Raw genomic sequence first — 26,624 nt, forward strand, 5'->3', positions numbered from 1 at the left:
AAAAACCTCAGGAGACTAGAATTCTGTACCCTGTGAAATTATCCTTTAAAAGTGAAGAGAATAAAGATTTCCTCAAACAAACAAACAAAAAACCCTTGAGGGAATCTGTTGCCAGTAGGCCTGCCTTGCCTTGCAAACCTTAAAAGAAATTCTTCAGAGAGAAGAAAAAATAATGTCAGAAACTTCAGTCTACATAAAAAAGGAAGAGTATCAAAGAAGGAATAAGTAAAAGTACAATAAAAATATTTTTCTTATTCTTAATTGATCTAACAGATAGCAGTTTGTTCAAAATAATAGCAATAATGTATTCAATTACAGATGTACAGATATGTCTATATATATGTGAAATGAATGACAACAATGGTACAAAGGACAAGAGAAAGGAATTAGAATTATTTTGTTATTATAAGGTATTCACACTACATGTGAAGTGATATAGTGTTGTTTAAAAGTGGATTTGAACTAGTTAGTTGTAAAAGCATTTTGTAAACTCTAGGGCAACCACTGAAAAAAAAGGAAGAAAAGAAGTATAATTGATATGCTAAGAAATGAGAGAAAATGCAATAATATAAAATGCTACATTAAAACCACAGAAGGGAGGGGAATTCCCTTGGAAGTACAGTGGTTAGGACTCGGTGCTTTTACTGCCAGGCCCAAGTTCAATCCCTGGTCGGGGAACTAAGATCCTGCAAGCCGTGCGGCACAGCCAAAAAGAAAAAAGAGTGAAAGACAAAAATAGAAACAAAGAATAAGGGCAACAAAGAGAAAATAGTGGTAAATATGGTAGATATTAGTCCAACTGTATCAATAACCACTTTGAATATAAATGCTCTAAGTGAATCAATTAAAAGACAGAGATTGTCAGAGCAAATCAAAAAAAAATGACCCAACTGTATGTTATCTACTAGAAACTCCCTTTAAATACAAAGGAACATATAGATTAGAAATAAATGCATGGAGAGAAATACACCATGTTAACACTAATGAAAAGAAAGTAGAAGTAGCTATATTAATTTTAAGAGAGAACAGACTTCAAAGTAAGGAACGTTATCAGGGATAAACAAAGGCATTACATGATTTAAAGAAGTCAGTTATCCAAGAAAACAAATTCTTAATGTGTATGCACCTAACAGTGGAGAATCAAACTACACCAGGCAAAAACTGATAGGGGACTTCCCTGGTGGTCCCGGGGTTGAGAATCTGCCTTCCAATGCAGGGGACATGGGTTTGATCCTTGGTAGGAGAACTAAGATCTCACATGCCGCAGGGCTACTAAGTCCACATGCTTCAACTACTGAGAATGTGGGCCACAACTAGAGAGTCCACATGCCATAACTAGAGAGAAGTCTGTGCACTTCAGTGGAGGATCCCACATACGGCAACAAAGATCCCAATGAAGATCCCACATGCCAGAGCTGGGACCCTACACAACCAAAAATAAAATAAATAAGTAAATATTTTTAAAAAACTGGTAGAATTGCAAGGATAAATAGATGAATCCCCTATCATAACTTGAGACTTCAACACTGATCAGTAACAGGCAGATCCAGCAGGCAGAAAATCAGTAAGGACATAGGTAAACAATGACATCATAGATGAACTGAATATAATTGACATTTGATAGATTACTTTATCCAACAACAGCAGAATACACTTTTTTTTTTTTTTCGCAGTACGCGGGCCTCTCACTGTTGCGGCCTCTTCCGCTGTGGAGTACAGGCTCCGGACGCGCAGGCTCAGCGGCCACAGCTCAAGGGCCCAGCCGCTCCGCGGCATGTGGGATCTTCCTGGACCAGGGCACGAACCCGTGTCCCCTGCATCTCAACCACTGCGCCACCAGGGCAGCCCAGAATACACATTTTTATCAAGCTCACATGAAACATTCACCAAGATAGACCACATTCTGGGCTGTAAACCACACCTTAACAAATTTAAAAGAGAAATTGTACAATGTCTGCTCTCAGACCACAATGAACTAAACTAGAAATCAATAACAGAAAGATAATTGGAAAATCCCCAAACATTTCAAGATTAAACAGACCAGTTCTAAATAACACATGCATCAGAGAAGAAATCCTAAGAGAATTTTTAAAATATTTAAACTAAAATAAAATGAAAACAGAACTTATCAAAATTTGTGGGATACAACAAAAACAGTGCTTAGAGGGAAATTTATAACATTAAATGCATATATTATTAGAGAAGAAAAAAGATCAAAAATCAATCGTCTAGCTTCCATAATTGGAAACTAAAGAAAGAAGAACAAATTAAATGCAAAGTAAGCTGAAGACAAGAAATCATAAGAATGAGAGCAGAAATCAATGAAATTGAAAACAGGAAATCAATAGAGAAAAATCAACAAGACCAAAGCTGGTTCTTTGAAAAGATCAATAAAACTGATAAGCAAATTAAAACAAAATGCTGTACCACTACGCTCCTATTAGGAAGGGCAAAATCCAGAACACTGGAAAAACCAAATGCTGGAAAAACCAAATGCTGATGAGTATACAAAATGGTACACTTTGGAAGACAGTTTGGAATTTCCTTACAAAATTAAACTTACTTTTTCCATATAATCCAGGCTTTGCACCCCTTGGTGTTTACCCAGAGGAGTTGAAAACTTATGTCCGTACAAAAGGTTGCACATGAATGTTTATAGAAGCTTTATTCATTGTTGCCAAAACTTGGAGGCTACCAAGATATCCTTCAGTTTGTGAATGGTTAAGTTAAATAAACTACAGTACATCCAGGAAATTGAATTTTATTTAGCGCTAAAATGAAATGAACTGTCAAAGCCATGAAAAGACACAGAGGAAGCTTAAATGCTTATTATCAAGTGAAAGAAGCCAAGCTGAAGATGCTACATACTGTATAATTCCAACTAAATGGCATTCTGGGAAAGTCAAAACTATGGAGACAGTAAAAAAGATTAGTGTTTGCAGTGATGGTGGTGAGACAGTAGAGATGAATAGGTAAAGGACAAAGGGTATTTAGGACAGTAACATACTCTGATGATATTATAATGTTTGATATATAACATTATTCTTTTATCCAATCCCATAGAGTGTGCAACACCAAGAGTGAACCCTAATGGGATGGAATTTGGGTGGATGTCAATGTACGTTCATCCTTGGTAAAAAAAAAAAAAAAAAAATTGGTGAGTCATGTTGATAATGTGGGAGGATATGCATATGTGAGGGCAGAGAGTATGTGAGAAAACTCTAACTTTTGTATACACTACTATATTTAAAATAGATAACCAACTAGATATACCCACTGTATAGTGCAGGAACTCTGTTCAATACTCTGTAATAACCTAAATGGGAAAAGAATTTGAAAAAGAATAGATACATATATATGTATAACTGAATCACTTTGCTATACACCTGAAACTAATACCACATTGTTAATCAACTATACTGCAATATAAAATAAAAATTAAAAAAGAAATCTCTGTAAGTTTTAATGTTATAAACCTAAAACTACTCCAAAAAACTGAAGTTTTTTAAATAAGAAAAAATAAAATAAATACATATTCCTAAACTGTGCTTACTTTTAGTATCTTTATCTCATTTTCTGGACAAAACTTGTTTCAAAATTAAGCTATCTTTATATAGTAAGTAAAGCATGTGAGTCTTTGCCTCATTACACTTCCCCTCTCTTCTGAGTCTTCTTAATACTTTTCTGCATGCCTCTTTTGTGCTTTTGGGCTTTTATTATCACTCTGTTTACTTGAGTCATTCTGCTGGTTCCATATATTGTAAACTCTTTGAAGTCAGGTACTGAATCTTAAAAAGGTATTTGCATTTACTGCTATAGGGGATTAAAGAAAAATCATTGACTTAAATTGAATAAAATATGTACTTGTGGAAAAGTACATTATGAGGAAAGATGTGTGTTTTTGTTTGACAGGCACAGAGAGATTTTTATGTGCTACACAGTTTCTTGAGTTAAACTAATGGAAACCGGTCCACTTTTAATGACTGATTTGCTTTCATCATTTGCAAAGACAAATATTAGATAAATATGAAGTGGAAAGGAGAATTTATTTTTATGAGAGGGTAAATAAGAAGAAGGGTGAACTCCAGAGAGAAGGAAGATTAGACCTGAAAAGGACTTGCAATTCCCATGCAAGGAAGGCACAAGATACCATATTAGGAGCATTGGAGAGAGTGCCCAATCTGAGTAAAGTTTTTAGTATTATCTTCCTTCTAGGTCCAATCACAGCATCCAAGCCTGTTCATCTCTTTCTTCTTTGTCTCTAATACTTACTAAACATTTAGTATATGTAGAGCACTATTCTAGAAACCATAATATTTTGTATTCTAAGTGCCCTGAATTAATTTTGCTGAAGCTGATAAGCATGATTCTTTAATCTAATTTATGATACTAAATCTGGCCTGAACAGACTCTGTGGTTCACACACTAATGGATATGCAATGAGTTTTGAACCATAATCAATTCATCTAGTGACAGATGAGTCAGTTGTAAAATATGGTATTTTTTTTCTTTCATAGGCTTTGAAAGCTAATTGTTTCAGTTCAAATTCTGATTCTACCATTTACTAGCTTCTTGTCCTTTGAGATCATTAAGAAAGTCCTGTAAACTTCAGCTTCCACACTGGGTAAAGAGGGATGATAGTAAAATTTAGTACAAAAATTTCTGTGAGGATCAGTTGAAATAATGCATTTAAAATCCCCACACATTATAAGCACTCAATAAATACTAGCTATTAATACTATTAGAATTAGTATTGATCTATTGTGCAGCTGTCCCTATTATGGATCTCTTGACCTCTGGGGCAGACATTTTTGAATGGATAATTAATGCTGATAAGATTTGAATTAACTGGACTTCAGTAAGCTAGTATTTGTCCATTCAGGATGCATTAAATAAAGGGAACTCTGCCAAGCTCATGAGTCTCCAGTACTCTCTCTTCATACTTAACAAAGCACAGAATCACCAATTTTATGGTTTTTCTACTTTTATTTTAATTTTTTATCTAGCTCTAAATAGCAAGGTGTATTCAAGTATATTTTATATCAATTCATTCCTTATTTAAATTTAACCTGAATAGAATATATAAACCAAGAGTACATTTAAAAATTCTAGTTCTTATCTAGTGCTAAGTCTTATAATGTCTTATAATGGTGTCAACACACCATTATATATAATATTTATTTATTTATTTATATAGACAACCAGGCTATTTAATGATGTCTTTCTTTCTGTAAGGTAGTCAGATCAAAATGATCACAGTCACAGAACTCCAGAGCAATAGCAAATGAGCTCCTTTGTTATTGAATATAGTGAAACAGAAAAAGTTTCTTTTCTCAAATGGCAAAATAAATTATATTTTGATGATCTATAAATGATATGAATTACATAATTCCAAAGTTTTTATTAAAAATAATATAAAAATAACATTTGTCCCAATAAGGCAAAGTAGTGTAGATCCGATTCCTCTCCCCTGCTAATATATACAGATAAAAATATCTCTTAACAGCTGAGCAAGCAAACCTACAAATTTGGCTTAGGTGGATATTAACTAACTTTCAACAGGTTGAAGAAAGAACCATTTTAGTGGAAAACTATTTAAGCTTAAAGATGGAGCAAGCATGATTTCTCTCTAACATAATGTCATTCACCCATCATAGGTCTTAGGAAGCGTGTGAGCATGTGTGTGCAGCGAGATAAAGGAGTCAAATCAATCCTAAAGAAACAAGTTTTAATATTTTATTTTGGTAGAATATACTATAGTTAAATGTGATTTCAACATTAAATTCTGGCAGTGTAAACGTCCCTGAAATTATTGAGGCTTAAGAATCTTATTAGAAGCACAGAAATTTAGCTTCAGTGGCTCTCATATTTCTATCCCTAGGCTAGCAGCACGAACATCATCTGGGGACTCAGAAAATGCACATTTTAGGCCCCCCTCCAGACCTACTAATGTAGAAACTCTAGGGGTAAAATCCAGACATCTATGTTTTCATGAGCTCTCTAAGAGATTTAGATGCACACGAACACTTGAGCATCTCTTGTCTAAATCAATTCCTCACAAATGGGAGCAATTTGACATATGTGCCAAGAAGTCTGGAGCAAACAAAAATCATTAGTTTAAGTAGAATGTTTGCCATTGATGCCTTTTTCAGATCCTTTCAAGTCCTGTCTAGTTATGTTACTCCTTTGACTCAATTAGAGAACATTTTGTACACAACCATACCTCCTCCCCGTTCTCTCTTTAACAAGCTCAAGCTCAGCTTCATTTTGGTCTTTAAGATGGATCTTGATTCTGGTCAGTGATATTCAGCTAACTCCAGACCCTCCCTTTGAGGGTCAGTGTCATGACGCTCATTGCCAATCTGACTCACCCTACTGACTAGTTCTACTTTATCTGGTTATCAAATAATTTCCCTATTTCTAGAAAACAGTTTAACATTTATGCACTTCTTCTTATATTTCCACCTCTTATCCCAGAGGACAGAATGTCCACCCTAGCATGTTCTTCTGACCTCCCTTCTTATTAGCTGCTCTTCAAGGCTGCATTGATTAGTAAGAAGACTAATCAGAGATGAAGCCAATAAACAGGCCACTTTTCACCAGCATGCAAAAAACTGTGTGCTTGTACAAGGATGAAACATAGTGGGGCAGGAAAGGTGGGCAAAGAGAGGCAGGAGGTCAGTGGGAAGCAAACAACATCCCCCTAGGTGTAAGCCTTAGCCCTGCTTCTCAGCCAAGCCCTGAGTGTGGTACAGAACCAAGGCCAGCATGTCAGGTACTTCCTTATCAAAGAACCCTAGAAGGCACAAGGAATAAAATACAGAATTCAAACACTAAAATTTCACTCCCCTAAATCCTAATTTCTAAGACCCAGCCAGTGTTTTCCTATTTTGTTCTCTGAATCCAGAGTTTTACTTGGATAACCACCAAAGATCTCCAGTTTTAGAGGAATTTAGCTGTTTTAATACATCCCAAAGTTGCTGGAAATTTCTATGGAGGAGCCCCCTTAGCTAGCCATAACTCTCTATGCCAACTATTCCCAGTTAAATCAGCAGTTTATGTGCTTTATATGGTTCACATACCAACCTTTGGGGCCCTCATCATATTCCTTGTTAGTACCATAAAATATTGAGTTGTGTGTTGGACTATCTTTTGTGGTCCCTTGTTACACCTCCAATATTCTAAGTTCTACCTTCCTCTCCTCTTTCCAGCTGGAGTAGCTACAGTCTCCCCATGCCTCATTAGAAGTGATTCTAGTTTATAGCTCTAGGCAGATCTTTCTTTGACAATTCTGCTATAGTTACTCAGTCCATATCTGATTATATTTTGAAATATAATAACTTTACTTTGCAAATAATATCAGGACAGAAGAGATCCTTTGTGAAAATGCTTCACCACAGAGTTTGTGTTTCTATCATGAAAAACCATCTGGATAAAGAGAAATTCAAGAGATGACATACTTAGGAAGTCATCAAAGCCTTCCTTTGTTGTTACATTTAGCCTAAGGCAGTTTTCTGGTTGCTACCATCTTGAGAAATTTTGGTGTGTATTATACACATTTATACCCTCATCATAAATGTGGAGGAAGTATTTAAGATACACAGCCAGAATCTTGAATTTAAATAAGGGGTTTCCAGGAAAGTGCTCTGGAAAACTCTCATCAACTATTTAAAACATGCAATAAACAGCAAAATAAACGTATTTTCAGCAGGGGAGATTCATTGGTTTTGTGGTCACTGGTGAAAAAAATTAAGGCTAAAATCACTGCCATTTGCTCTTCTTTCCTCTCTCTCTTCTCTTGATTTCTTTTCTCTTCTCTTTTCTAGCTGTCCCTGGACAAACTTACTCAGTGTAATTATCCACTTCGATTACCCACTTCAATGCAGATTACTTCCACAACTATCTCACTCTTCTCCCCTGAGCCCCAGATATACACCATTAATGACTGCCTACAACCTAGTGTCTGAAATATAACAACTACAAATGACTCAGCATCCTTCCTTCCACGCACCACCACACACCACGCCTGCCCCTTCTTCTATATACCTTACTTCAGGTAAGGAAACTCTGCAGCCTTCCAAGCTGAAAAACTCATATGATCAAAACTCATCCCTTTCCTTTAAGAAAAATCATATTTTTGGTTATCAGCTATTCTATTCTAATTCCAAAACCTTTTCAGTTTTGTTCCCTCTTCTTCATCCCCCAAGGCCACTGCATTTGTTCATCACCCATTAAAAATTTCTTAGATTTCCACAGAAGCTTCCCAGATGGACTCTGGATCTCCATGTTTCCTCCTCATCCATTTTTAGTAGCACTTCCTAAGATTAATTTTTACAAAAAAAAATTTAAAGATCATTCCAAGCTCAAGAGCCTTCAAAGATTTCTCACTGCTTCCAAGATACAGTCTAGACTTTAGCTTGGCACATAGGATGCCTTATAATTTGGCTCTAAAGCTTCTTTTCTGACATTTACTGTTCCTTCTTTGCACCCCCATAAATGCTAAGATCAAACCACACAAACCTCCCCATTGTTCTAGAAAAACACCACACCTTTTATACATTTCTATCTTTGTATATGTTTTTCCTCTGCCTAGAGTAGATCCTCCACTTTATCTTACTAGCATACAGAGACTCCACTGTGGCTTTTCACATGGGATATTAATTGTTTATTTGTGACTCAATCACTAAATTATGCTTCTGGAAGGAGGAGATTGTGTGTACACCATAGGTATCCAACAAATAATAGACATTTAATTTCAGTGAATGAATACTTAAATAAATCCAAGGCAACATCCATAGTAATTACATCCATAAATAATGATCTTAGTGATGTTAGGATAAGGTCAACAAATCAGTGAGTAGTAAATTGTTCAGGAGATACACATTTTAGGGAGGATGAAAAATCTGGAAAGATACCATTTTCTCTTCTCTTTTTACTTGCAGAATGAAGGAAAATTTGACTCCACATTTAAAAGCAGCCCAGTGAATTCTACTTTACATCCCTATCAAAATCTAACTCAGAAATGATGTCATAAATTTCCCACACATAATACTGAGTCAATTCCCCATGTGTAGTGTTAGGGACATTACTTCTTCTAAGGGAAATGCAAATGGTGATCGTGAATGACACAAAGAAACACATTTTGGATCTTTGATGATATTAAGGAATAATTGATAAAGGTATTATAGAAAATATCCTTAAATATTAAGGATATTATAGAAAATATCCTTAAATATTAAGGATATTTAGAAAATATCCTTAACTTTTAGTGATACATAATGAAAACACAGAATTGACATCTGATATTGCTTCAAAATAATATGAAATGGTGAAACAGTTAAGAGTGTGGATGATATATTTACCCATAAGTTAATGGGTGATGGGTATTTATTAAAATATTTGTCCAGGTGTGTATATGTTTGAAATTTTCTCGATAAGTTAAAAAAAATACATTTTCCATTGTGACCAATGCCTCCACAGTTGTGAACAATTAAAGTGACATCAAATATTTGTCCTTGCTATTTGTAAGGCACTCTGATATTTTCTATTCTAGTCTCTCCTATTCTATTTTTAAAAATATAATTAGGGACCACTAAATTTATTTGTTTTGATAGTGGGTAATGGCAAACACTCTGTTACACAGTGGAATAATTTTTCATGTTAGTCTTCCCCTGTCCAATGCTCCCTCTAAGAATTTTCTATATTCCACATTACTTAGTAACAACCTCATAAATCGCCCAGCCTCTTAAACTTCGTATCTTCTTGATGTTGCTCTAATTCTGACACATGGTTCTTGTCACGAAGTCTGCTGTAGAAAATTTTTCTAGAATTGGTCTAAACAGATGAAGATTAAGGCAGGCCATGGATAAAGCTAAGGCAACCTAGGAAAGACAATTCATGACATCATAAAATCGTTTTCCTGACTCAGAACAGGCAAACTCTTTTTTTTTTTTTTTTTTTTTTTTTTTTTTTTGGCCTTTTTTTTTTTTATGGGTGTTGAATTTTGTCAAAAGCTTTTCTGCATCTACTGAGATGATCATATGAATTTTATTCTTTAATTTGTTAATGTGGTGTATCACATTGATTGATTTGTGTATATTGAAGAATCCTTGCATCCCCAGGTTAAATCTTACTTGATCATTGTGTATGATCCTTTTAATGTGCAGTTGAATTCTGTTTGCTAGTATTTGTTGAGGATTTTTGCATCTATGTTCATCAGTGATATTGGCCTGTAGTTTTTTTGTTATTTATTTATTTATTTATTTATGGCTGTGTTGGGTCTTCGTTTCTGTGCTAGGGCTTTCTCTAGTTGTGTCAAGCGGGGGCCACTCTTCATCCCGGTGCGCGGGTCTCTCACTATCACAGCCTCTCATTGCGGAGCACAGGCTCCAGAAGTGCATGCTCAGTAATTGTGGCTCAGGGGCCCAGCTGGTCCGCGGCATGCGGGATCTTCCCAGACCAGGGCTCGAACCTGTGTCCCCTGCATTGGCAGGCAGATTCTCAACCACTGTGCCACCAGGGAAGCCCGGCCTGTAGTTTTCTTTTTTTCCGACATCTTTGTCTGGTTTTGGTATCAGGGTGATAGTGGCCTCATAGAATGAGTTTGGGAGTGTTTCTCTCTCTGCTATATTTTGGAAGAGTTTGAGAAGGATAGGTGTTAGCTCTTCTCTAAACGTTTGATAGAATTCTTCTGTGAAGCCATCTGGTCCTGGGCTTTTGTTTGTTGGAAGATTTTTAATCACAAGTGATTGTGGTTGTAGACAGGCATAACTCATTTTATTGGACTTTGTCAAATTTGGGGATCACTGGAGAGAACTACTAAGAAATTAAAAGTTATTACTGACATTATCCAAGTAAAAAGTATTCAAAGCAACGCTAGTGGAATGATGATCATATTATGCTAATATTTACCTGTGCTCTTCTTTCAAGGGGACCAAATTACAAAGTAGATGTGTTTGATATGTACATACTCTTATGAAGTACAAAATATTACCATTTTCATTTAATATAAAAGAAATCAAGCACAAACAGTGTTTCATAAAACACTCATGAAAACTTGCTGCACCTCCTGATGATCCAGACATTCTTTCTCTTTACATCAAAAGTCTACTGCAGAGATGGCGGACGAGTAAGACGCGGAGATCACCTTCTTCCCCACATATACACCAGAAATACATCTACACGTGGAACAACTCCTGCAGATCACCTACTGAATGCTGGCAGAAGACCTCAGACCTCCCAAAAGGCAAGAAACTCCCCACGTACCTGAGTAGGGCTAAAGAAAAAAGAATAAACAGAGACAAAAGAATAGGGATGGGACCTGCACCAGTGGGAGGAAGCTGTGAAGGAGGAAAGGATTCCACACACTAGGAAGCCCCTTTGGGGCGGAGACTGCGGGAGGCGGAGCGGGAGCTTCGGAGTCACGGAGGAGAGCGCAGCAACAGGGGCGCGGAGGGCAAAGCGGAGAGATTCCCGCACAGAGGATCGGTGCCGACCAGCACTCACCAGCCCGAGAGGCTTGTCTGCTCACCCGCCGGGGCGGGCGGGGCTGGGAGCTGAGGCTCGGGCTTCGGTCGGAGCTCAGGGAGAGGACTGGGGTTGGCGGGGTGAACACAGCCTGCAGTGGGTAAGTGCACCACGGCTAGCCGGAAAGGAGTCCAGGGAAATGTCTGGACCTGACAAAGAGGCAAGAGACTTTTTCTTCCCTCTTTGTTTCATGGTGCGCGAGGAGAGGGGATTAAGAGCACTGCTTAAAGGAGCTCCAGAGATGGGCGCGAGCCGCGGCTAACAGCGCGGACCCCAGAGACGGGCATGACACACTAAGACTGCTGCTGCTGCCACCGAGAAGCCTGTGTGCAAGCACAGGTCACTATCCACACCTCCCTTCCGGGGAGCCTGCCACTGCTAGGGTCCCAGGATCCAGCGACAACTTCCCCGGGAGAATGCATGGTGCACCTCAGGCTGGTGCAATGTCCCGCCGGCCTCTGCCAGTGCAGGCTCGCCCTGCATCCGCACCCCTCCCTGCCCCCGGCCTGAGTGAGCCAGAGCCCCGGAGTCAGCTGCTCCTTTAACCCCGTCCTGTCTGAGGGAAGAACAGATGCCCTCTGGCGACCAACACGCAGAGGCGGGGTCAAATCCAAAGCTTAGCCCTGGGAACTGTGCAAACAAAGAAGAGAAAGGGAAATCTATCCCAGCAGCCTCAGGGGCAGCGGATTAAATCTCCACAATCAACTTGATGTACCCTGCAACTGTGGAATACATGAATAGACAATGAATCATCCCAAATTGAGGAGGTGGACTTTGAGAGCAAGATTTATGCTTTTTCCCCCTTTTCTTCTTTTTGTGAGTGTGTATATGTATGCTTCTGTGTGAAATCGTGTCTGTATAGCTTTGCTTTCACCATTTGTCCTAGGGTTCTATCTGTCCGTTTTTTTGGGTTTTTTTTTTTTTTTTACTTTTTAAAAATATTTTTTTCTCAATAATTATTTTTATTTTAATAACTTTATTTTATTTTATCTTACTTTATTTTATTTTATCTTACTTTATTTTATTTTATCCTCTTTCTTTCTTTCTTTCCATTTTTTCTCCCTTTTATTCTGAGCCGTGTGGATGAAAGGCTCTTGGTGCTGCAAACAGGAGTCAGTGCTGTGCCTCTGAAGTGGGAGAGCCAACTTCCACAAGGCTACTCCCAGCTCCACATAATATCAAATGACGAAAATCTCCCAGAGATCTCCTTCTCAACACCAGCACCCAGCTTCACTCAATGACTAGCAAGCTACAGTGCTGGACACCCTACGTCAAACAACTAGCAAGACAGGAACACAAACCCACCCATTAGCAGAGAGGCTGTTTAAAACAATAATAAGTTCACAGACACCTCGAAACACACCAACAGATGTCAAGCTGCCCACCAGAAAGACAAGATCCAGCCTTATCCACCAGAACACAGGCACTAGTCCCCTCCACCAGGAAGCCTACACAACACACTGACCCAACTTTAGCCACTGGGGACAGACAATGAAAACAACGGGAACTACGAACATGCAGCCTGCAAAAAGGAGACCCCAAACACAGTAAGATAAGCAAAATGAGAAGACAGAAAAACACACAGCAGATGAAGGAGCAAGATAAAAACCCACCAGACCTAACAAATGAAGAGGAAATAGGCAGTCTACCTGAAAAAGAATTCAGAATAATGATAGTAAATATGATCCAAAATCTTGGAAATAGAATGGACAGAATACAAGAAACAGTTAACAAGGACCTAGAAGAAATAAAGATGAAACAAGCAATGATGAACAACACAATAAATGAAATTAACAATAGTCTAAAAGGGATCAATAGCAGAATAACTAAGGCAGAAAAACAGATAAGTGACCTGGAAGATAAAATAGTGCAAATAACTACTGCAGAGCAGAATAAAGAAAAAAGAATGAAAAGAACTGAGGACAGTCTCAGAGACCTCTCGGACAACATTAAATGCACCAACATTCGAATTATAGGGGTCCCAGATGAAGAAGAGAAAAAGAAAGGGACTGAGAAAATTTTGGAAGAGATTATAGTTGAAAACTTCCCTAATATGGGAAAGGAAATAGTTAATCAAGTCCAGTAAGAACAGAGAGTCCCATATAGGATACATCCAAGGAGAAAGACGTGAAGAGACATATTAATCAAACTGTCAAAAATTAAAAACAAAGGAAACATATTAAAAGCAGCAAGGGAAAAACAACAAATAACACACACGGGAATCCTCATAAGGTTAACAGCTGATATTTCAGCAGAAACTCTTCAAGCCAGAAGGGACTGGCAGGACATATTTAAAGTGATGAAGGAGAAAAATCTACAACCAAGATTATTCTACCCAGCAAGGATCTCATTCAGATTTGATGGAGAAATTAAAACATTTACAGACAAGCAAAATCTGAGAGAGTTCAGCACCACCAAACCAGCTTTACAACAAATGCTAAAGGATCTTCTCAAGGCAAGAAACACAAGAGAAGGAAAAGACCTATAATAACAAACCCAAAACAATTAAGAAAGTGGGAATAGGAGCATTCATATTGATAATTACCTTAAATGTAAATGGATTAAATGCACCCACCAAAAGACACAGTCTGGCTGAATGGATACCCAAACAAGACCCATATATATGCTGTCTACAAGAGACCCACTTCAGACCTAGAGACACATACAGACTGAAAGTAAGGGGATAGAAAAGATATTCCATGCAAATGGACACCCAAAGGAAGCTGGAGTAGCAATTCTCATATCAGACAAAATAGACTTTAAAATAAAGAATACTAGAAGAGACAAAGGACACTACATAATGATCAAGAGATCGATCCAAGAAGAAGATGTAACAATTGTAAATATTTATTCATGCAACATAGGAGCACCTCAATACATAAGGCAAATACTAACAGCCATAAAAGGGGAAATCGACAGTAACACATTCATAGTATGGGACTTTAGCACCCCACTTTCAACGAAGGACACATCATCCAAAATGAAAATAAATAAGGAAACACAACCTTTATATGATACATTAAACAAGAAGGACTTAATTGATATTTTTAGGACATTCCATCCAAAAACAACAGAATACACATTTTTCTCAAGTGCTCATGGTACATTCTCCAGGATAGATCATATCTTCGGTCACAAATCAAGCCTTGGTAATTTTAAGAAAATTGAAATCCTATCAAGTATCTCTTCTGACTACAACACTATGAGACTAGATATCAATTACAGGAGAAGATCTGTAAAAAATACAAACACATGGAGGCTAAACAATACACTACTTAATAACGAAGTGATCACTGAAAAAATCAAAGAGGAAATCAAAAAATACCCAGAAACAAATGACAATGGAGACACGATGACCCAAAATCTATGGGATGCAGCAAAAGCAATTCTAGGAGGGAATTTTATAAGAATAATATCCTACTTTAAGAAACAGGAAACAACTTGAATAAACAACCTAAGCTTGCACCTAAAGCAATTAGAGAATGAAGAACAAAAAAATCCCCAAAGTTAGCAGAAGGAAAGAAATCACAAAGATCTGATCAGAAATAAGTGAAAAAGAAATGAAGGAAACGATAGCAAAGATCAATAAAACCCAAAGGTGGTTCTTTGAGAAGTTAAACAAGATTGATAAACCATTAGCCAGACTCATCAAGAAAAAAAGAGAGAAGACTCAAATCAATAGAAATAGAAATGAAAAAGGAGAAGTAACAACTGACACTGCAGAAATACAAAAGAACATGAGAGATTACTACAAGCAACTGTATGCCAAATAAATGGACAACCTGGAAGAAATGGACAAATTCTTAGAAATGCACAAATTGCCAAGACTGAATCAGGAAGAAATAGAAAATATGAACAGACCAATCACAAGCACTGAAATTGAAACTGTGATTAAAAATCTTCCAGCAAACAAAAGCCCAGGACCAGATGGCTTCACAGGCGAATTCTATCAAACATTTAGGGAAGAGCTAATACCTATCCTTCTCAAACTCTTCCAAAATAAAGCAGGGGGAGGAACACTCCCAAACTCTTTCTACAAGGCCACCATCACCCTGATACCAAAACCAGACAAGGATGTCACAAAGAAGGAAAACTACAGGCCAATATCACTGATGAACATACATGAAACAATCCTCAACAAAATACTAGCAAACAGAATCCAACAGCACATTAAAAAGATGATACACCATGATCAAGTGGGGTTTATTCCAGGAATGCAAGGATTCTTCAATATAGGGAAATCAATCATGATACACCATATTAACAAACTGAGGGAAAAAAAAAAAACATATGGTCATCTCAATAGATGCAGAGAAAGCTTTTGACAAAATTCAACACCCATTTATGATAAAAACCCTGCAGAAAGTAGGCATAGAGGGAACTTTCCTCAACATAATAAAGGCAATATATGACAAACCCACAGCCAACATCATCCTCAATGGTGAAAAACTGAAAGCATTTCCACTAAGATCAGGAACAAGACAAGGTTGCCCACTCTCACCACAATTATTCAACATAGTTTTGGAAGTTTTAGCCACAGCAATGAGAGAAGAAAAGGAAATAAAAGGAATGCAAATTGGAAAAGAAGAAGTAAACCTGTCACTGTTTGCAGATGACGTGATACTCTACATAGAGCATCCTAAGGATGCTACCAGAAAACTACTAGAGCTAATTAATGAATTTGGAAGAATAGCAGGATACAAAATTCATGAACAGAAATCTCTGGCATTCCTATACACTAATGATGAAAAATCTGATAGTGAAATCAAGAAAACACTCTCATTTACCATTGCAACAAAAAGAATAAAATATCTAGGAATAAACCTACTTAAGGAGACAATAGACCTGTATGCAGAAAATTATAAGACACTGATGAAAGAAATTAAAGATGAAACAAATAGATGGAGAGATATACCATGTTGTTGGTTTGGAAGAAACAACATTGTGAAAATGACTCTACTACCCAAAGCAATCTACAGATTAAATGCAATCCCTATCAAACTACCACTGGCAGTTTTCACAGAACTACAACAAAAAATTTCACAATTTGTATGGAAACACAAAAGACCCCGAATAGCCAAAGCAATCTTTAGAACGAAAAATGGAGCTGGAGGAATCAGGCTCCCTGACTTCAGACTATACTACAAAGCTACAGTAATCAAGACAGTATGGTACTGGCACAAAAACAGAAAGATAGATCAATGGAACAGGATAGAAAGCCCAGAGATAAACCCACACACATATGGTCACCTTATCTTTGATAAAGGAGGCAGGAATGTACAGTGGAGAAAGGACAGCCTCTTCAATAAGTGGTGCTGGGAAAACTGGACAGCTACATGTAAAAGAGTGAAATTAGAACACTCCCTAGCACCATACACAAAAATAAGCTCAAAATGGATTAAAGACCTAAATGTAAGGGCAGAAACTATCAACCTCTTAGAGGAAAACATAGGCAGAACACTCTATGACATAAATCACAGCAAGATCCTTTTTGACCCACCTCCTAGAGAAATGGAAATAAAACCAAAAATAAACAAATGGGACTTAATGAAACTTCAAAGCTTTTGCACAGCAAAGGAAACCATAAACACGTCCAAAAGACAACCCTAAGAATGGGAGAAAATATTTGCAAATGAGGCAACTGACAAAGGATTAATCTCCAAAATTTCAATCTGCACATGCAGCTTAATTAAAAAAAAAAAAAAAAAAAAACCCAATCCAAAAATGGGCAGAAGACCTAAATAGACATTTCTCCAAAGAAGATATACAGATTGCCAACAAACACATGAAAGAATGCTCAACATCATTAATCATTAGAGAAATGCAAATGAAAACTACAATGAGATATCATCTCACACCAGTCAGAATGGCCATCATCAAAAATTCTAGAAACAATAAATGCTGTAGAGTGTGGAGAAAGGGGAACACTCTTGAACTGCTGGTGGGAATGTGAATTGGTATAGCCACTGTGGAGAACAGTATGGAGTTTCCTTAAAAATCTACAAATAGAACTACCATATGACCCAGCAATCCCACTACTGGGCATATACCCTGAGAAAACCATAATTCAGAAAGAGTCATGCACCAAAATCTTCATTGCAGCTCTATTTACAATAGCCCAGAGTTGGAAACAACCTAAGCGTCCATCATCAGATGAATGGATAAAGAAGATGTGGCACATATATACAATGGAATATTACTCAGTCATAAAAAGAAATGAAATGGAGTTATTTATAGTGAGGTGGATGGACCTAGAGTCTGTCATACAGAGTGAAGTAAGTCAGAAAGAGAAAGACAAATACCGTATGCTAACACATATATATGGAATTTAAGAAAAAAAAATGTTATGAAGAACCTAGGGGTAAAACAGGAATAAAGACAGAGACCTACTGGAGAACAGACTTGAGGATATGGGGAGGGGGAAGGGTGAGGTGTGTTAGGGCGAGAGAGAGGGAGCGGCTGGGCCCGTGAGCCATGGCCGCTGAGCCTTCGCGTCTGGAGCCTGTGCTCTGCAACGGGAGAGGCCACAATAGTGAGAGGCCCGCGTACCCCAAAAATAAATAAATAATAAAGTCTACTGTAACCTGCACACCTTGAACAAAGTAGGTTCCCAGTATGAGAGGTGAATAAATAAATGAGCTAGATTATTGAAACAGTTATGGGAGAAGTGTCCAATCAGATGTGTTATACTTTTCTTTGTTAACTCAAGAGTATTCCTCTTTATATTTCTTTTTTCTGTTTTTAATGCTTTCAGCTCAGGTAATCCTACCTCAGGTAATTCGTTTCGTCAGTCAGGATACAAACTTACTTCTTTTAAGGCTGTTCTATTTTTTTCTAGTTCAATTACCTCAGGATGGTCTATGGCTCCTCAGATCAACTGAGCCTATTCATAAATTTCCTTTAGGATGGCCACAAAAGTAAAACCTCATCTATGTCCCATACTATCCCATTGAACCAGAATTTTCTTAAACATCGACATTTATGGTGAATGTAAAAAAAGTCAAAGTTTGTTTTTACTTAACGATTTAAAATTTTTGTTACCTACTTAAAAATCACATTTGCCTTTAAAAGGCCAATATTTAATTCAATGACATCTTAATCTGTGATATAAGGGACATTTTTTTCCCTAAGAAAAATGCATTTTGAGTTATAAGAAACTTTCAGATTCCAGGTTGTATAATGTCACTAACTGATGTAAAACACAAATGCACCTTCAGAATATTTTACTCAAACGAAACACTACAAAATTCTACAAAAATCAGCTATCAATATTTTAACAAAATAGTCTCTATTTTTCAAAGTCACAAGTTATTTAAAATAACTACTATATTCCAGTAGAAATAGAAAGAGAATGAGTGTATGTGATACTGTTAAGGGAAGAATACTGTCACTGGATATCAAATGTGGATAAATTATTAAATGAAATGTAATTGTTAATCCAAAAAAGTTAAGCATTTAAGAGATTATTTCAAAATGTATGGAGAAATATTTTAAAATGTGTAAAAATCTAAATTCATTATATAATAACTAAGTGAAAAACATCAGTGTCAGTGGCGAAATCCAGGGTATGAAGATAAAAAAATAACTTAATGCATAGATTTTGTACAAAATTATTTAATATTCACTTATTCAATCTAATAACAAAAGTTAATTTGGAAGAATATTTGCTAACATTGCACGTATATAAAAAGTTGACTCTCTGGTTTATAATTTCATCTTTTTCTTTTTAAATATTCTAGAACCAAATGAATCTTATGAGAAACTTTTTTTTTAAAAAAAAAACAGCATCACACATAGGTCACACATTATGTAAAACAATGATTCTAATTTATACCTCTTAGCCATAGGCACATTAATAATCAACAGATATCCACAAAAGACAAATATCTGTGGGATAGTAGTTGAATAATTGGAAAATCTTGAGTAAAGTTATAGTTGAGTGCAGCCATAGTTCAACCTTATCTGGGTCACACTAGATGCCATCTAGATTAAATAAGATATTTGTTTCCACAAATGTAGATGGCCACCATATACCCGGACCTCAACACATTGCATCAGAATTGTAGCCAATCCCAATCCCTGAAACAGAGGGATAGCAGTGTGTTCAGGATACAGGTACTTAAACTATTCTGAAACTGTCAAGAGCTACTTTGAAATCGTACCTAATTTTCTGAGTTTCTGCTTACAAACTAATGTCCTATGTAGAGAGTAAAAATTGCCTCACCAAACTTTAATAAAAAATTGCATCTAAGTGACATTATCTTTCCACCAAAATTAACATGGGGAGAAAAAGAAAATGTATTGCTTGAAATGATTACATCCATGAAGCTTGGGTGTGTCTGTTGAAAATTCAAAACCCTGAGTAAATTATCTGTATGCTTGCTCAGTCTTAACCCTGTGGAGTTTCTCAGCCTCAGAAACTTTGGAAAGTTACTGTGTATAGATGCTGACATCTAGATATTTCTGGAGGAAAAAAAATAGAATGAAAAAAAGAAAAGAGGCAGAGGGGAATAAATCTGCCATGAAAAAGCCCAATCTACCCGTCACAGGTGGATGGAAAGAAACTCTGGGCTTCCAACCCTACCAGGAAGAGGAGGAACTCAGGAACTACTTAAAAGCTATCTGTGTTTCCAGAAATGATAGCAGCTGCTGTACCAAAAGGCAACAGGCTTTTGCATATAATTAAAATGATTAAAACTCTATAGTCTTTATGTAATTTCAGCTTTATGCAGTTTCAGTTGCATTGCTGTAAATTTCAGGACTTCCAATTTCAGAGCTGCCTAACGACAGCCCATTAGCCCCTTCACTCTGAAAGATGCCCTATCTCACTATAACAAAGAATAGGTAATATTAAAATCAGTCTGGTTTGGTTAACTCCAGATTCTCCTTTGATAAATCAGTAAATGACTATGGTCCAGAATCACAGAAGTGAATTTTTCTAAGAGCAAAATGAAATATGTCTCTCACACATTAAACCTCAATTCTAATGCTTTTTAATAATCTGATACTAATCTGTGAAGATCATACAATTGCCAGATGACTCTAAAATTTAAAACGCTAACAGTTAGAAACACTTTTCTTACTGTGACTGAATTCCTTATTTGATTATAAGGAACTACACATTCCAAAGGCCATTTTCTTAAAACATTCATTTTTTTTTTGTAAATATACTTGGCTACTTTTCCTGTGAAAAATGACTGTTCACTCTTAATGTTTATATTTATGCTGTTAGATTACTAGGAAGTGTGCAAATTTTCCAATCTTTTACACTCAGCTTTCCAAAACAAGCAAATCCCGCATCGTAGTACTTGGAAATTCCCTATGTTACAGCAGGAGTTTTAAAATCTACTTTTATGAATGATGTGAAATTGAGTAATATATTCTGGATTTGTGTATATAAAATGCTATTGCTGTACAGTTAGTTGTATATTTCTGCAACTCTTAAAGAGAGAGCAAAAGAGAAAGACAATGAAACCTTTCCTAGTTGATCGTTGTTGAGCCAGGAAATATAAACGTTCTCTCATTTAATTTTCAACAGTTTGAGTGAGGCAGGTGTTGAACACATTGGGGAGGTAATAGGATGTGACAGAGTGTTATAGACACTTTAGTACCATGACTCACTGGTCATGTGGTTTGGGGCGTTGTCTCTCTGAGTCTCAGTGTCGCAATTATCACCTGTAAATAATGAGGACAATGGTAGATGCAAAATAGTGCCGCGGGGACTTTAGATTCTAGCTCAGGACCTGGTCTATGAATGTTAGGTTTTTTTCTGCTGCTGTCGTGTATTTTCCTGACATGTTTCTTATCATGGTTTTAAAATACTGTGGAAAATTATTTTAATGACATAGATATTTCAATATCGTTATTTTAATTACTTAGTAATGACATAGATATTAATATTTGACTGAATCTTGAATTTTGAAAACAACATGCTGTCTCATATAGCAACTTAGAAGGTGTTAAACAATATATTTAAAGTGTCATAGGGGATTTCCTTGGTGGTCCAGTGGTTAAGACTCCACTGCAGGGGACATAGGTTCAATCCCTGGTCGGGAAACTAAAAAAAAAAAGTTTCATAGAAACACTTTCCACTTCTCAAATGATTCATTGTTTCTTGAATTCTGTTCTTTGTGGATGAAGTAAAGCCAAGTTAAAGTCTCTGTAATGGATATGGAGCTTTTATTTCATTACTCTAAGAAAGGCAAAGTGTATCTTATGAACTGCCTATCATCATCAAATTAAGATATAGAAAGATTTAAAACTTTCAATGAGGCCCCAAGGTCATGGAAGAAACAAGCCAGATAGCACTTCTCATTTTCATCAGGGTTCTCTCAAGAAAACACTATGCTGTCAGAGTGTATTTGGCACAGTATAAAGAAGAGCAAAGACTTTTGCAAGCAAAACACCTAAGCACTGTCTTACTAATCCAAGTTAAAAATTTATGTAGAAGTTTACATTTCTAAAAGCTTCTTTGTATTAGAAAAAAGAGAGGAATAATTCAGGTTTTACAAATTCCTGTTGGCTTACTATAAGGTTGAAGGAAAGAATGACAATAAAAGTTCAGCAGCTGATGGGTGGAGTGCAGTACAGGCTCCCTTTGTTCAGAGTGGAAATAAGCACATCCTGAAAATAAATTTCTGTGGTGTACTTGAACTACCTGAGGCTGATACTTTGCAAACACCTCAGATAAAATAAAAACTGTGCTGTGCTATATGGTTTAAATTGTACTGTTGCTGCCCAACCAGTTCCACAGAAAAATTAATAAAACATTAATAAAATACAAGTTATCTCATAGAATTTAAAGGTAATTAAAAACCACAAAGGCTTTGTCCTGTTTTCTCGTAATTTGAAGAGATGAAAACCCCACAAAGATGTACTATAAAGGACCGTTGACAGCGTTATGATCCATGATCCGTTTTAATAAGGAAAGCATTTGCAATGAATGGTTAAAATCCATATACCATCTCTCCACCAAAGTTTCCATTTAAGACTTAAGAAGATCTTCAGTCTGAAGAAAACAATTTCATTACATTTGTCTTACCATTACCATTTAAAAATCATGTATTTATAGATATTCCATCTATAGTGTAATTAAGCACAACTATATTTATCACACAGAACAATAACTTTACTATACATTAGTAAGTTGGTAAACATACTTCACACGGAAAATTCCACCCCCATAGAAATCTATTAGGATATTACAAAAAAAAATCTACAATGTTCTTTGGACAAATATTTATAGCCACATTTATTCTGTATTTTAAAGTCTATTTGTAGTTACAGTATTTCATTTATTTTTGTTTATGAAGTTTCCAAACTTCTGTATAAATCCTCGAAACTTGTTTTCATTTGGCTGATATGAGTGGTAAACACCAGTGTTGTAATTAAGCATTGGGCTGGACCTGCCATAACTATTGCCCATAGCTGAGGATTTCATTTCTGGGTGGTGTGTACTGGTATTTGGCATGTTGCTTGTTGGCTGAATAGAGCTTTCAATACTACAAAATGGTTCAAAACGACTGTAAACACGCCGGTCAATTGAATGAGTTCTTATAAGCTCATCATTGGGCTTTGGTCTTAGAGAAGAAGCTGGTTTTCTTTCAGGAACAACAATTGCTTTAATCTCCTTTGAATCTTGGTACTGGATCTGCTCAGTGTTGAATCTCGGGGCAGAGGCATCTCCTGCTCTTTCCAAGAACTTGCTTTCAACTGGACTTGAAGAAGGTATAGTTTTGTTACTTTCATCAGATGAAGAATGTATCCCCTGAGATGAACGAACTGCTACATCTTCCTTATCCTTGTGGATGCTGCCTGGAGAGCTGGATGAAGAGGAATGTTTTCTTCTAGGAGACGAATCAATTTTGGGTTCTGATTTTTTTTGTTTTTGATTCTCTTCAGCCTCAGAAACTAAAGTGTCAGAACTACTACACATTCTATAAAAGGCAGGTGCTTTATTTTTGGATAGATTTTCTTTCTTTTCTGGGGTAAGGCTAAGTAATGACCTTAACTTCAGAGATCCCTTTTTCAAAAAACTTGGGGAACCCTTCACTTCTTTCTTGGAAGTGAGTTCTTTGTTGGGTTCTTCTTTATTCACATCAAGCAAAGCAGCGATGGAAATTGACTTGATAACAGTGCTACTCGGAGGGTCTCTCTTGGTAACCTCTTCCTCATCCTCTTCCATGGCATGGGTCACATTATGAACACTTTTAGAACTTTTTAACAAATCCTCTTTAGGTTTTTCTGGTTGTCTAATTGGATTCCTGGTAAATGTACTATACACATAATGCTTACTATTTCCATGATTTAAATTGGCTTTTGAGTGGTCAGTGAATGGGAAACTTCGCCTTTTAAGCAGATTCTTATTTTGTTGATTCTTTAGGTTTTCTGTTTGCTTATTTACAGACAAGGTTGTATATAAATGGTTGTTTGAGTCCATAGGGCCATTTGTAGTTGGGATTAAAACTGCCAGGTGGCTTTCGGGAACCTGTAGGGTGTGCGTTTTTGGTGCCTCTGACTGCAACGGGAGCTTGGGGGTTGATTCCTGTGAGGGTTTGTCTGTTGGATGCTGTGCGCCTGTTGGGGTGTCTGGGATCTTTTTAGGCGTGTCACTTCCCTGGGAACCAATGACTGTTGAATTTGAGGAGTCAGTTGTACAACTGTTAACTTCCTGTTGCTTAGGTAAAGTGGGTTTAAACACAAAAGAAGAACGAAGCCGAGAGTGAGTATAAAAGGTATTGGCTTTCAAATTCTCAGGACCGTCGTACCCCTCAAACCGGTCACCTAGAACCGATCCATTGGAATCACGGGAAGCTTCTGAATGATCATTTAAGTAGGATTCAATTCTCCAGTTACGCAAGAATGACTTGGTGGTATGTTCAAGGGTTGGCATGTGTTGTTGCAAAAAGCGAATATGATTATCTGTCCCGTTAAAAGATCTCCGCACATTGGAATTCCTTTCTGGAAGGTCTGTCGTCTTCCTCTGGGCAAGTCGGTCAGCAAAACTCTGGGCAGGTGTGTTCTGGTGGCCTGCATAGCCTCCCTGTGATGAGGATGCCACACTGAGACTATCTGAAGGCCTTTTCCAATTACAGGGAGCATTAACGGTTCGATTCAGAGCCCTGTTAAGCAGCAGGTATGGTGCTGTTTCTGGCTGTTCCCCAGCATAACTATGCCTCTTCCAATTTTCATTTATCTGACTGTGTTGATGCTGACGGATTGGACCATTAAAGTTGGGAACAAAATGAGGTTTGTATATATGATTTCTTATGTTATATCTGTCACGTTCATTGAGAGTATATATCCCTCTGTTTTTGAAGTAGCTAGAATCTAGTTTATGAATTTTGTCTTGTGTACCAAAAAGGTTTCTTTGGCTGGAAATGGAAGCTAAGGAAGACACTGAACGCTGGTAAGTGCCATTCTCCCAGAGTGCTTTGCTGTGCTTCACCCTTGCTGACTCTTCCCATTCTAATGAGCTGGGGACACAGGACCTGGCATAGAGAGTCCTAAATTCTTCATCAAAGGACTCAACAAGTTGTCCTGTGATTATCTGAACCATGCTCAGGTGTGCTTTTTCAAATGACCACATGTAGCTAGGAAAAAAAAAATCAAAATAGGCAAATTTTAATTGTGCTGACAATATTTAGCTCTATTAAGAAAAGTTTCATTTAATGTTGACAAAAGAGTATTTTTGTTTATTTTCCTTAACTACCATAATTTAGAACATCTTCAGTCATTATATACTTGCAGTACATGTCTCCCCACTCCCATATTCATATGTTAAATAACAAAGCAACACAAGTCCTGGCTTTCAATCCATCCATAATTTCAAGAAGTACAAAGAAAAGCCTGGTGTGCATTTTTCATCTCTGCCTACTAAGATTTTATGGAGTAAAATATGACATTATATTCCATATACAGCATCCTGGCAGGGTGCAGGCAAGCTGGCATTGGAGGAAAAGTTGAGAGACCTGGCCTCTACCAAGCTGTCTATTCCACATGAACTTGGACCTCAGTTTCCTCCCGGCCAGAATGAGGATAAGGACAGCATAATTTGCTACAATTCCTTATGGTCCTTGCATGTCATGATGCAAGATCATCTGTGCTAATGCATGTATTTCATCTCTGTGGCTTAAGTGTAAGTGTAATTTAGGTGCCAGGGTTTGGAAACAGACAAGATTTGTGGCAGCAGCTTCATCCACTAAGGGCATCCTTCACTTCACTCAGTATATACAGTAAATTCAGTACTTACAAACCATGCCAATCAGAATGCCAATTAAGACCTTTCTATGTAGAATACAACTGCTAGGGGATTGAAGTTTGTAATTACTTTATAGTACTTTGTGGAACTTCAAATCTGTCTCCTGGAGTTTAGAGGCAACAGGTATCTTGCAGTTTCATATATAATTTTAAATCTTATTTTAGAAAATCTTGATAATGTAACATACAGAGTAACTGAGCTGAAAAGGCCATTGCTAATATGCTATGTCTCAAAAAATGTACATGATATAATGGGGTTTATACGAAAGAAAAAGGAGAGCTATTCTCCACAATAAAGGAGCTTACTGTTTATACAGGGAAGATAATAACAGAGGGCAGATGGAAATATTAAAAGAATGTGCAGAGCAATAATCTCAAATACATAAAATATCATAAACAGTGGTATATAACTTAAAAGTCTTCTTATTCTGATATGCTTAATTTTATCAGTATCCTTACTGAATGCATAGTATGAGAAGAATATTTTTATGTACAGATGTGTGGACCACCAGGATGACTTACAAGAAATAGTAGAAAAGTGAATCATTCAAGGAATTTTCAATTCAACTGAAGGTATGAATATAAAATTTGTTAAAAACAGCAAGTAAAGGAATAAATATTCAGCTATCAAATAGAAGAAAATCCCCAGAGATGGTAAGAGTTTAGTAGTATTTTGACAGAGACTAGAAGCCTAGAAGTTCAAACTTGAAAAGTGTGGGGAAACAATTTGTGTCGAAGAAGAAATGTATGGAAAAAGGAAGGAAGCAATAGTGGCTATGTTTTGGTTGAACACAGAAAACAAATTATATTTAGCTGAAATAAGAAGCTATATAAGAGAC

General features: G+C 36.8%; 1 protein-coding gene across 1 annotated transcript in view; it reads right to left on the reverse strand.

Moving 5' to 3' along the window:
* Positions 1-22,740: 22,740 nt before the first annotated feature.
* The window catches only part of SACK1B (scaffolding CK1 anchoring protein B), a 63,014-nt gene continuing 59,130 nt past the window's right edge, over positions 22,741-26,624 (reverse strand). Inside the window, exon 4 of the mRNA XM_007460796.1 lies at positions 22,741-25,118. Within this exon, the coding sequence (XP_007460858.1) occupies positions 22,817-25,118 (2,302 nt within the window). The 3' untranslated portion in view covers positions 22,741-22,816. The remainder of the gene's footprint in view (positions 25,119-26,624) is intronic.

The sequence above is a fragment of the Lipotes vexillifer genome, unplaced genomic scaffold (genome assembly GCF_000442215.2).
Source record: "Lipotes vexillifer unplaced genomic scaffold, Lipotes_vexillifer_v1.1 scaffold921, whole genome shotgun sequence".
Taxonomy (NCBI): Eukaryota; Metazoa; Chordata; class Mammalia; order Artiodactyla; family Lipotidae; genus Lipotes; species Lipotes vexillifer.